This window comes from Pelophylax lessonae (assembly GCF_965119305.1).
Source record: "Pelophylax lessonae genome assembly, chromosome: 1".
Taxonomy (NCBI): domain Eukaryota; kingdom Metazoa; phylum Chordata; class Amphibia; order Anura; family Ranidae; genus Pelophylax; species Pelophylax lessonae.
In genome coordinates, this window is record NC_138768.1 from 471,992,256 (window position 1) to 472,006,070 (window position 13,815).

General features: G+C 47.7%; 1 protein-coding gene across 1 annotated transcript in view; it reads right to left on the bottom strand.

Annotated features, from left to right (window-relative positions):
- R3HDM4 (R3H domain containing 4) overlaps positions 1-13,815 on the bottom strand; it is a 105,689-nt gene that overhangs the window by 36,970 nt on the left and 54,904 nt on the right. The window contains exon 3 of the mRNA XM_082248002.1: positions 340-458. Within this exon, the coding sequence (XP_082104128.1) occupies positions 340-458 (119 nt within the window). The remainder of the gene's footprint in view (positions 1-339; positions 459-13,815) is intronic.

Consider the following 13,815-nt stretch of genomic DNA (forward strand, 5'->3'; position numbering starts at 1 on the left):
GGGCACCCATTTATTAAGAGGAGGTCTTGTAGCCAGACTTGGCTGGATTGAAATACCATGTCTTCCAACAAAAGTTTGTTCCAGACTTGGGCTTAAAGGCTGGAGACCTGAGTGGGAAGACCACTTCCCACTCTATAAATGTAGAGCATTAGCAGGAATGGAAATCTTTTGTTTTAAGTCTTTAATTCCAAAATATTTAAAGGGTAATTCCAGTTTGGGGATTCTAAGTAATACAGATTTTCACATGTATGTGGAAAATGTCAGAATTGGCACAGTTTTAAAGTGGTTAATGAATGCAAATACAGAAGGCTCCATAATTACAATTTAATATAGGTTTACCTCAATGTATGTCTCATTGTTACAGGCCTCAGTAAATATGCTGGGGGGAGAACAAGGGCAGGTTTCACCCTCTTCTGTCAAACATTCATCCTTCTCCAGCAATGTCATCAAATAGCGATCTATGGTGAAAAGAAAATATTGAAATACATATCACCAAGCAATTAGTTCCCATGACCGGCCCTGTATTTATTCATTACAGGTACTTCTACAGTATTGTCAATTTATGCAGCTCTTTACACATTTACATCAGTCCCTGCCCCCAAATGGGCCTTTTTCTTTTAATTTTCATTTCCTAAAGCCATCCTGTCAGGAAAATAAAATTGGCCAGAAATATATCCCTGTAAAAGAAGAGAGTAAAAATACTTACCTTTCCCACTGCCTGCACTGCTTTGTTAAATAGAAATCTTCCTATGAGGTCTGCCGACAAACTGGCACTTAGGAAGAGTATTGATCTCCTGCAGTTATTTAGTGACTATAGGGTCAGAGAGGAACCACTGACTCTTCTTTAACAGGGATATATAGTATTTCAAGGCAATTTTCATTATCTGACAGACACACCATAAATGGTGAAACTGTAAACGCTTCACTAGCACTTTCTTCACTTATGTCTGTTGTGGATGCAGGGGTAGGGTCCACTGGGAGAAGCCATTAAAAGAGCAGCCCAAATGTGATGTTCTACATGAATAAGATGAGCGGTGTGCTCAGCTTCTCAACCAATTTATGAAGATCTGTGTGTGTGTGTGTGTGTGTGTGTGTGTGTGTGTGTAAAACAAAATTACTGGAAGTGAACGGGTTACTTGAGTCTGGGGTCCTCATATGCAGTGACATTCTCAGCCATATAACAAGTGTTCAAATTCAGAGAATTTAGGCCATTCACACTCCTGCGCTGCGGTAAGGCGCAATATGCTGGTTGGTCCCCAACGCGTTTCTCTCTCAACGTTCTGCATGCTTTGCAGCTTCTCCTCTACTCGTTCCTTTGGTTTACTTTCAGTTTCTGTCAATTACTTTTCAATTTCAAAGGACTACATATTCCACGGTACCTTGATGTCTGTAAGCAGATTCCTGTACTGACCCTGCCTTCTGAAACTCCTCCTTTCATCACCTTTGCCAGTCAGAAGGCAGGCTCAGTGAAATGTGTTTCATGGGTGGTGCCCTCCTCTTTAAAGCCAAACCTTTTGGATCCTTACAGCTTGCCTGTTTATACATCACTAACCATGGCCTCCTCCCACTCATGGGGTGGGTTCTATCACACCAAAAAAACATGAAACACGATCCAAATCTTCATAAAACCCACACGTGATTGGTACCAGATGCAATTTGCACCAGAACTGCAAGCTGTAAGGATCCAAAAGGTTTGGCTTGGATGAAGGCGGCACCACCTATTAAACACGCAAGTCAGTTGGATCCAGGTGATGTCCTCCCAAGCCTAGAATCCGGAGTGGATAGAGCAATTGCGTCAAGACAGACAAAGTTCATCAAATTAAGGGTGTGTCTAGTGAAAAGTTTTTCTAAATAGTTTCACTGCCTAGTCTACTCCTGTAGGTGGCGCCTTACCCAAGCCCAAGAGGGGGGGAATGGAACAAAGTCCTCCTCCAAGTGGAGCTCAGGTGGATCTACCTCTGCAAGGCCACCCAGCCCCCGGCCTGAATGAAATGGTATCTTTCCGACCATTTCTAGAAGGTTTCATCTCTGGGGGTATGGAGAAATAAACCTGCTCCTCCCCCCTTTGATTTGCACCCTATGTTAATTATCTGTGGTATTATCAACATGAACCCTGTATAATGTTAAATTTTAAATATTTTTGAGGGTAGCACTATCAGGTTCTTTTTCTCCTCTGAGGATATGGTCATATAAGCCTAGTAACTGTATATACCCTGCTTACTACGCAGTCTGCGTTTGTTCAACATACAGTGGGTACGGAAATTATTCAGACCCCCTTAAATTTTTCACTCTTTGTTATATTGCAGCCATTTGCTAAAATCATTTAAGTTAATTCTTCTTCCTCATGAATGTACACATAGCACCCCATACTGACAGAAAAACACAGAATTGTTGACATTGTTGCAGATTTATTAAAAAAGAAAAACTGAAATATCACATGGTCCTAAGTATTCAGACCCTTTGCTGTGACACTCATATTTAACTCAGGTGCTTTCCATTTCTTCTGATCATCCTTGAGATGGTTCTACACCTTCATTTGAGTCCAGCTGTGTTTGATTATACTGATTGGACTTGATTAGGAAAGCCACACACCTGTCTATATAAGACATTCCAGATCACAATGCATGTCAGAGCAAATGAGAATCATGAGGTCAAAGGAACTGCCTGAAGAGCTCAGAGACAGAATTGTGGCAAGGCACAGATCTGGCCAAGGTTACAAAAAGATTTCTGCTGCACTTAAGGTTCCTAAGAGCACAGTGGCCTCCATAATCCTCAAATGGAAGACATTTGGGACGACCAGAACCCTTCCTAGAGCTGGCCATCCGGCCAAACTGAGCTATCGGGGGAGAAGAGCCTTGGTGAGAGAGGTAAAGAAGAACCCAAAGATCACTGTGGCTGAGCTCCAGAGATGCAGTCAGGAGATGGGAGAAAGTTGTAGAAAGTCAACCATCACTGCAGCCCTCCACCAGTCGGGGCTTTATGGCAGAATGGCCCGACGGAAGCCTCTCCTCAGTGTAAGACACATGAAAGCCCGCATGGAGTTTGCTAAAAAACACCTGAAGGACTCCAAGATGGTGAGAAATAAGATTCTCTGGTCTGATGAGACCAAAATAGAACTTTTTGGCCTTAATTCTAAGCGGTATGTGTGGAGAAAACCAGGCACTGCTCATCACCTGTCCAATACAGTCCCAACAGTGAAGCATGGTGGTGGCAGCATCATGCTGTGGGGGTGTTTTTCAGCTGCAGGGACAGGACGACTGGTTGCAATTGAGGGAAAGATGAATGCGGCCAAGTACAGGGATATCCTGGACAAAAACCTTCTCCAGAGTGCTCTGGACCTCAGACTAGGCCGAAGGTTTACCTTCCAACAAGACAATGACCTTAAGCACACAGCTAAAATAACGAAGGAGTGGCTTCACTACAACTCAGTGACTGTTCTTGAATGGCCCAGCCAGAGCCCTGACTTAAACCCAATTGAGCATCTCTGGAGAGACCTAAAAATGGCTGTCCACCAACGTTTACCATCCAACCTGACAGAACTGGAGAGGATCTGCAAGGAGGAATGGCAGAGGATCCCCATATCCAGGTGTGAAAGACTTGTTGCATCTTTCCCAAATAGACTCCTGGCTGTATTAGATCAAAAGGGGGCTTCTACTAAATACTGAGCAAAGGGTCTGAATACTTAGGACCATGTGATATTTCAGTTTTTCTTTTTTAATAAATCTGCAACAATGTCAACAATTCTGTGTTTTTCTGTCAGTATGGGGTGCTATGTGTACATTCATGAGGAAGAAGAATGAACCTAAATGATTTTAGCAAATGGCTGCAATATAACAAAGAGTGAAAAATTTAAGGGGGTCTGAATACTTTACGTACCCACTGTAAGTCAGGGTTGTTTAAAGTATATGATATGTATCGATATAATAGAAACTTTTTTCCTGTTTTTTGATGTGTTGCCACTATATCTTTCATATGCAACAAACTGTACAACTTGTTTAAGGCTGCTGCGGGTTCTAAATATCACTCTTACACATTACACTGGAACCTTGGTTTACGAGTATAATTCGTTCCAGCAGCTTGCTTGTAATCCAAAACACTCGTATATCAAAGCAAGTTTTCTCATAGGAAAGCATTGAAACTCAGATGATTCGTTCCACAAGCATTTATAGTAATATAAAGATATGCTGTTATATATAAAGTAGTACATTACTGTACAGTATAAGTATGCCATCTCCTTTGTTAAACATTATGTGTCCCTGTATTCGTGCTGTACTACATAACAGATGCCGATTATTCTGTATTAGTGCTTGTCTGGCTGTTCACTCACTTCACTGCAGCCCTCTGCTTCCTCCTCCCCTCCTCCTCAGATGACGTCAGAAGGAGTGATCGGCCCCTCCCGCCGGGTAGAGCAGGGAGACGAGGTGAGAGAGAGGCAGAGAAACGAGGAGACACATACATACAGTAAGTGCAGGGACACTCTAAAACAATATAAATCGGCATGTTTATACAGTGTACAAGCGCTGGGACACATAATTGTATGTGAGAGAGTGCATTTACAGAGGGGATGGCATGCTTTTAGAGTATAAAACTGCTCGTATATCAAGACAGTGCTCGTATACCAAGACAGTTTTTTTAAAAAAATGTTGCTAGTCTTTCAAAACGCTGGTAAACAGAGGTACTCGTAAACCAAGGTTCCACTGTATAGTTAAGACCCCTTTAGATACATTAAGAATATATAATCCTTTATTATGGTACCGATCTGCTATTCTATAATTTTTATTAACCATACCCCCCCCCCCCCCCGCAGCAGTACACTCTGTCCCACTCTGATCCATTGTCTGGAGCGACCTGGCACGGAAAGGGCATCGCAAACTTGCGTGTGCCCTAATCTGAGCAGGTTTTTCCATCCCGGGATCCGTATATACCCGGCGCATGCTCAATTTTTGCTTCCTCCCACTGTGGAGTGCACAGCGGTGTGGAACTTCTGTGCCTGTGGGACGCAGAGGCTGGCCACCGTGAGACTTCGCAATCCCGCGCACGTGCGTGGAGGGGGCGGCGCCGAGCCCCGGCATCCCAGGAAGCCCCTTCAGGAATTCGGCTGACTAATTACTTAACTTCACCCTGTCTGCTGTGAGATACGGTCACAGGTCATAAATCCTCATGTTATATTAAGGCGAGACCTCCTTCATTCAAACTTTCTTTACTCTGTGGTCACATCTTTTGTGGCTTTAGGGCAATATTTTGACACCCGTTTGTATATCTATATCATTATGCACCCTGTATCCTCTGCATGCCTAAACAGGGTTTACTATTCTACTATCTCAGGCTGCCTGCTCTTATAATAAAATCCTGCTGCTTCTTCTTCTTAGAGGCCATTTCTTTTCTTATCTTTTAACGATATAGCTCCCTATGAGAATCCTGGTTACCTGCTCCCTATTGATGCTAGCGAAAACACCCCCCCCCCCCCACCTCTTTTTTTGCTTCATAAATTCAGATAGCTGATATAGATCTCAAAATTTTTCTCATTATATAAGGCCATACCCTTTTGCAACCTAGCTACTCCATTTACTATATGGGCACATTTTATACCATTCTCTATCAGGGTTCCTAACTTTTTGTGGGCTTCAGCCATTTACCAGACCGGGACTTAGGGGCACAGACTTCTGACAGTCTTGCTGGGAAAAGTACATCTACTAAAATTGGATGATTGATGATACTTAAACCAGCCAGGCAGGCACCTGAAACCAGTTGCTTTTATATAGCAAACAGGAATCTGCACACAAAACACAGTTGATGTAAGTGTTTTGATAGCGGCACCACTTGTATATTATGTTGTATACCAATTATGAATTTTGTACCATTTTACTGTAGAATAATATTTGACACTCATCTGTGCCATGTGTATCAGAATTAACACTGTATTTTAGGAGCTTTGTTTATATTTTTGTATAATAAAATGACTTTATAATTTTACTTCATGTGTTTCTTGTGGCGAGTGCCTGAAAAGTCCCAAACCCAGGGAATAACGGAATAACGGAATTTTTGTAAAATCTTACCTGTAAAATTCCTTTCTCTGAGTCCTCTTAATATTCGTCACATATGGGGTATTAGACTTTGCTCCGAAGGAGTAGCTAGGCAACAGAATATGTTAACATTAAAGCTTTTAACATATCCCACCCTCAAGGGGTGGTCCCCTCAGTCAGTACCCTCCTACTTCCTGCAACCATATCTCAGTTTCAGTGGAATAGCAGTAGAGTATACAACCAAACCCCAAAAGAGGGGCGGGGGCGGCGACTGTCGGAGGACTCAGAGAAAGGAATTTTACAGGTAAGATTTTACAAAAATTCCGTTATCTCTTACGTCCTCCGACAGTCGCCGCCTCTTCATATTCGTCACATATGGGGACGTCCCAAAGCAGTGCAAACATGAGGGGTGGGAAACGCATCCGCGCCGAAAGGCAACGCAGTCTCCGCATCAAAGAAAGGAACCTTACCAAAGGAAGGAAACCAGCTGGGCTACAGGAAAAATAATTGCTCAACAGGAGCAACAACCCAGGAAAAGACAAAGAACCAGGGGATAAAAAACTCATCCCAACAGCCAGAGGTCCCCAACAAGGGACCCTAGGGAATTGCCGCACTAAGAACCTTGCGGCCAAAAGAAGCATCCGCCGATGCCTGAACATCTACTTTGTAGAATTTTGTGAAAGTGTGTACGGTCGACCAGGTCGCCGCCTTACACACCTGGGCTACAGAAGCGCCATGACGACAGGCCCAAGATGTACTCAGAGATCTAGTAGAGTGCGCCTTCACAGGCACAGGGGGAACCTTCCCCTGCAAGGCATACGCCTGTTCAATGGTCTGCCTGATCCATTTGGCGATGGTAGAGGCCGACGCCGCCATGCCCTTCCGAGGACCCTCTGGAAGAACAAACAAGGAGTCCGTCTTTCGAAAAGACTCAGTCGATTTAAGGTAAACCCTTATTGCCCGAACAACATCCAAAGTATGTAGTCTCACCTCCTTTGGATGTTTAGGCTTCGCGCACAGCGAAGGCAAGACAATATCCTCATTAAGATGGAATTCCGAAACTCGCTTCGGAAGAAAAGAAGGATTAGGTCGCAAGACCACCTTATCCAAATGAACAACCAGATACGGAGACTTGCAGGACAAAGCCGCCAGCTCCGACACTCTGCGAGCCGAAGTGATCGCAACCAAAAAGGCGACCTTTTTGGACAACATAGACAACGAGATCTCCCTGATCTGTTCAAAAGGAGCACGTTGTAACACAGATAGAACGAGATTCAAGTCCCAAGGGGGCAGAGGATCCCTCCTAGGAGGAACCAGATGCCGCACTCCCTGAACAAAAGTGCCAACCAAGGAGTTGGAAGCCACGGGACGTTGAAACAGAACGGCCAGCGCAGACACCTGACCCTTTATCGTAGCCAGCGCCAAACGCTGATCGACACCTGTTTGAAGGAAGGACAGCACTCGGGAAACCGAGTATGTGCGGGGTGAAAACCCCCTGGACTCACACCAGGCAAAATAGGCCTTCCAAGTATGGTAGTAAACCTTCCCCGAGGAAGACTTCCTCGCGTTGAGCAAGGTATGAACGACCTCTGGGGAGAGACCCTTCTCCTTCAGGACCTCGGTCTCAACAGCCAGGCCGTCAAAGCCAGCGACTGTAAAGCAGGATGGTATATCGGCCCTTGAGACAGGAGATCGTCTCGAAGAGGCAGACGCCACGGGGGGTCGACCGCCAGATTCACAAGGTCTGCGTACCAGGACCGGCGAGGCCAGTCCGGTGCCACAAGAATCACTGTGCTGCGTTCCGAGTGTAACCTGCGAAGGAACCTGGACAGCAACTGAATCGGTGGAAACGCGTACATCAGCTTGTACTGATGCCACGGGGCCACTAACGCGTCCGACGCGTCTGCCCGAGGGTCGCGCATGCTTGCCACGAACCTTCTCACCTTGTTGTTGAGACGAGACGCGAACAGGTCCACATCTGGAAGACCCCACTTCGCGCACAACAGCTGGAAGACAGCCGGGTGGAGAGACCATTCCCCCTGATCCAGGGTCTGGCGACTCAGATAGTCCGCCTGCCAGTTCTCCACCCCTGGAATGTGCACCGCCGTTATCGCCGGGACATGAGTCTCGGCCCAAGACAGAATGTCGGCCACTTCGAGCCGCTCGGGCACTCCTGGTGCCCCCTTGGTGGTTGATGTAGGCCACCGCCGTGGCATTGTCCGTCTGCACCCAAACCGGGCAGCCCTGCAGCCGGTCCGTCCAGCGATGAAGACAGATTTATCGCACGCAATTCCAGAATGTTGATCGGAAGGGAGGACTCCCCCTCCGACCAAGTTCCCTGGGCGGACAGAACGCCCAGAACACCACCCCAGCCCGACAGGCTGGCATCCGTGGCGATTACCGTCCACGAGATAGGACGAAACGACTTGCCCCCGGACACCATCGGGGACTGGAGCCACCACAAAAGGTCTCTTCTGGTGCGATGACTCAACGAGATTTGAAGATCCAGAGATTGAGGTCGCCCGTCCCACATGGACAGGATCTCCGCTTGGAGACCCCGCGTGTGAAACTGGGCGAAGGGAATCGCCTCGAAAGCCGAGACCATCAATCCCAGACATCTCATGCACGTCCGCAGAGACGAGTGAGGAACGTCCCTGAGGGACCTGACTTCCTCCTGAAGAGTTCTGAGTTTGTCTTCCGGCAGGAAGACCTTCGCCTGCACCGAGTCTAGGATCATTCCCAGGTAGGGAAGACGAACCGACGGACTCAGTGTCGACTTTGGAAAATTTATCGTCCAACCAAACTCCTGCAGAGTTTGCATCGTGACAGACAGGTCCTTCTCCAGACCCTGGCTGGTCGCAGACCGAACCAGAATGTCGTCCAGATACCCCAGGACAGAAATGCCCTGGGCTCTCAATAATGCCAGAACCGGTGCAAGCACCTTGGTGAAAACCCGCGGAGCCGAGGCGAGACCAAAAGGCAACGCCACGAACTGGTAGTGATCCTCCGCAATGGCGAATCGAAGGTACCTCTGGTGACCCTCGAAAATGGGGATGTGAAGATACGCATCCTTCAAATCGATGGAGGCCATGAATTCCCCCGGAACCAGGGCAGCCACCACCGACCGTAGGGATTCCATGCGGAACTTGCGAACCCGCACAGAGCGGTTCAGAGCCTTCAAGTCCAGAATTGGACGAACCTTGCCCTCCTTCCTGGGCACGGTGAACAGATTGGAATAAAACCCCCGAAATCTGTCCCGATGAGGCACCGGAACCACCACTCCCTGAGCCCTCAGGTCCCGCACCGCCAGGTGCAGGTCCCGTAAACGCTCTGGAGACAGTTGAAGATTTGAGGTAAAAAATCTGCTCTCCGGCCGAGAGAGAAACTCGATCTTGTAACCAGATCGAACGATCTCCTGAACCCATCTGTCCCGCACGCGGGCCAACCAGGGTTGAAGAAAACCGAGCAAGCGTCCCCCCCACCCCAAAACTGGGTGAGGGCGCCCCTTCAGGCCGCACTGTTATGGGCTGCGGATCCGGACTGACCGGACTTCTGTTTCCCAGACCAGGGCTTCTTTTGAGAGCCTTGACCTTTGAACGGTTTGCCCTTGTAGTGCGACCAAAAGGCACGAAAGGACCCCTGAGGGGGCCGAAAATTAGCATGCTTCTACCCAGAAGCCCCCTTAGCCTTGGGGAAATGGGGCAAGAGTGCTCTTACCTCCGGTGATCCCCTTAATCAACACATCCAAGGACTCCCCAAAAAGGCGAGACCCATCATAAGGCAGATTGGCTAAGGTCTTACGTGAAGATTGGTCCACCGACCAACATTTCAACCAAACCAGGCGGCGAGACAACACCGCCACGCTGTGCACAGGTGCAGCCAACGGGACTAAGTCCAAGTCCGCATCACACAGATACATGACACCCTGGTGGATTTGATCCACCATATCCAGGGTCGCCGGCGAGGCCGAATCGGCCACTAGGACGCGCCTAAGCATCTGCGTCCAACTTGCGACAGCCTGGGCCGCCATGAGAGAGGCAAACAGAGCCTTAAGCATAGAACCCGTAACAGAATAAGTATGACGGGCAAGAGACTCCAATCTCCTATCCGTGGCATCACGGAACACTGGGGAATCCTCTGCAGGAATCGCAGTGGATTTGTTTAAAACCGCAATTGCGTGATCCACCGGGGGTGGCACACACCACCGTTCATCAGTGGAAGGCGAGAAAGGATAACGCAGCTTGAACCTACTTGGCACAGCAAAAGGTTTGCGTAGATTGCGCCATTGTTCCTTAACAGCGCGCTGAAAATCATCATTGCAGGGAAAAACCTGCGGCGGCCTGCGTTTTCTCTGCATCCCATAAGCCGCCAAGGCAGAAGGGGGACACACTTCATCCTGCAAACGCAGCGTTTGTTTTATGGAAGCAATCAAATCATCCATGATTGCAAGCTCTTCAGGCGAGCCAGGGGGAGAATTATCAACCCCTTCAACTTCAGCCTCCACCTCGGACCCCACTAGATCCAGGGAGGAGCGGGACCCCGATAAGGAGACCCCTGCCATAACAGCCCCATCACCTTCACCCTCAGAATCAGTGGAAAGAGAAACTCTGGGTCTCTTAGTAGATTGAGCAGCCACCAGCATCTGCACCTGAGCAGCAAGGCCAGCCACAATAGTGGCTAAATCCCCCCCTGGGGGGGAAACAGCGGTCCCCTGGCTTTCCACCAAGGTGGCAGGAAATTTGCCCTCCTGAGAATCCATTGCCCCAATATCAAATGTCGGATAATAAAGGGTTAACTGCCCCTTTAACAAGCGCGGCGAGCGCAGCCCACCGCACCACACACAAGCACAATGAGACCCCCACAGGGACAATAAAACTGACACAGGCAATGGATAAGAAGGATACAACCTGAGGAGACCCTCACCGCTGCTGCTGCCTCGATCGGTGTACCCAGGAGAAGAGGAAGTGATGAGACCAGGGCGCTCTATTAAAGCCTATGGGAGGCTACAAGAAAATGGCCGCCATGCATGTAGAACATGCGGCCGGAGCGAGTGTAGGCAAAATGGCGCCGTTTGGCGCCGAAACCGCCGCTCCACAGTACAGTAATGCACACATTTTATCCATATATAAAAAACATGGTAGATCGCCGCAGCGATCGCTGTATAGTGCCCAAACATGCCACAAAACATGCCCCACAGCACACAGCTTCTCACACTGACAAAGCTGACACACACAGTGTCACACAGCTCCCCCCCCCCCCTTGCAGCCCACAGCATGCAGCAGAGTGATAGGGAGACAAACAGTGAGAACAGAGGCAGGTTACACAGTCCCAGACACCCCCCCCCCCCAGACAGACAGGTCCCCACATAGATACACTTACCTCACAATGGTGTGGGGGACCCGCACAGGCGAACAAGCCGCTGCACATGAGGCAAGGAGAGTCGCATACAAGACGCACAGAATTGGGGTTAAGAAACCGCACAGCGTCCAGTGAGGTAGCCACCTCACCAATCATCCCTGCACCGAACAGGGATGGGTCGTTCACTGTGCCAGGAGCGTTACCTGGCTGAACGCTCGAAGGCAGGTTGGGAAGCCACTGACCCACGACCAGGGGGATCAGCCCGAGACCCAGCCCGCATGATCCTCTTCATCAGAAGAACTAACTAATGCTGACAAAAAGAACAGCTAAGCAAAGGTAGAGAGAAAACTCAAACAAAAAAATCAAAAAAGAAGAAAGAGTCTGGGGCACAAAGCCCCAGCACAGAGAGAGCCAGCCACTCCTGACAAGCTAGACATTGAAACTGAGATATGGTTGCAGGAAGTAGGAGGGTACTGACTGAGGGGACCACCCCTTGAGGGTGGGATATGTTAAAAGCTTTAATGTTAACATATTCTGTTGCCTAGCTACTCCTTCGGAGCAAAGTCTAATACCCCATATGTGACCAATATGAAGAGGCGGCGACTGTCGGAGGACGTAAGAGAAAATTTGTTTCGATTTCGCACCCAGGGATGTGGCACCATATATCAGATTCGGTTGTGAGCAAACTTTCTTAACCAAACTGATAAGAGGCATGGAGGACCCTCATGTACCCCGGCTCAACATACTAGGGGGGGGGGGGATAGAACTGGGAGAATTCATATCGGAGAAGGACCTCGGTGTTCTGGTAGATCCTAAGCGTAACAACAGCATGCAATGCCAAGCTGAGGTTTCCAAAGTAAGCAAAGTCCTTTCTTGTATTAACAGAGGTATGGACTCCAGAGCGAGAGATATAATGTTGCCCCTATACAAATCATTAGTAAGACCTCATCTGGAATATGCAGTTCAGTTTTGGGCACCAGTTCTTAAAAAAAGGATATTGGGGAACTGGAGAAAGTGCAGAGAAGGGAAACCAAACTGATAAGAGGCATGGAGGAGCTCAGCTATGAGAAAAGATTAGATAAACTGAATTTATTCTCTCTTGAGAAGGGGAGATTGAGGGGGGATATGATCAACATGTATAAATACATAAGGGGTCCATATAGTGAAGTTGGTGTTGAGTTGTTCACTTTAAAAGGTCAAAACAGAGGACAAGGGAGCACTCTATGTCTAGAGGAAAACCGATTTTGTCTCCAAATATGGAAAGGTTTCTTCACCGTAAGAGCTGTGAAAATGTGGAATAGGCTCCCTCCAGAGGTGGTTCTGGCCAGCTCACTAGATTGCTTTAAAAAAGGCCTGGATTCTTTCCTAGGTGTACATAATATAAATGGGTACTAATATTTATAGGTAAAGTTGATTCAGGGAATATCCGATTGCCTCTTGGGGGATCAGGAAGGAATTTTTTCCCCTGCTGTAGCAAATTGGATCATGTTTTTCTTACATTCCTATGTAACTATGTGAAAACACTGAAGAAATTACACTTTGATACAATGTAAAATTAGTGAGTGTACAGCTTGTATAACAGTGTAAATTTGCTGTCCCCTCAAAATAACTCACAGAACCATTAATGTCTAAAGCGCTGGCAGCAAAAGTGAGTACACCCCTAAGCAAAAATGTCCAAATTGCGCCCAATTAGCCATTTGACCTCCCCTGTGTCATGTGACTCGTTAGTGTTACAAGGTCTCAGGTGTGCAGGTATGTTAAATTTGGTGTCATCACTCTCCCTCTTGCACTGGTCGCTGGAAGTTCAACATGGCACCTCGTGGCAAGGAACTCTGAGGATCTGAAAAAAAGAATTGTTGCTCTACAGTTGGCCTAGCCTATAAAAAGATTGCCAAGACCCTGAAATGGAGATGCAGCATGGTGGCCAAGACCATACAGTGGTTAAACAGGACAGGTTCCACTCAGAACAGGCCTCTCCATGGTTGACCAAAGAAGTTGAGTGCACATGCTCAGCGTCATATCCAGAGGTTGTCTTTGGGAAATAGACGTATGAGTGCTGCCAGAGTTGCTGCAGAGATTGAAGGTGTGGGGGTCAGCCTGTCAGTGCTCAGACCATACGCTGCACACTGCATCAAATTGGTCTGCATGACTGTCGTCCTAGAAGGAAGTCTCTTTTAAAGATAATGCACAAGGAATCCCACAAACAGTTTGCTAAAGACAAGCAGACGAAGGAAATGGATTACTGGAACCATGTCCTGTAGTCTGATGAGACCAAGATAAACTTTGGTTTAGATAGTGTCAAGCGTGTGTGTCAGCAACCAGGTGAGGAGTACAAAGAGAAGTGTGTCTTGCCAACAGTCAAACATGCTGGTGGGAGTGTCATGGTCTGGGGCTGCATGAGTGCTGCCAGCACTGGGGAGCTACAGTTCATTGA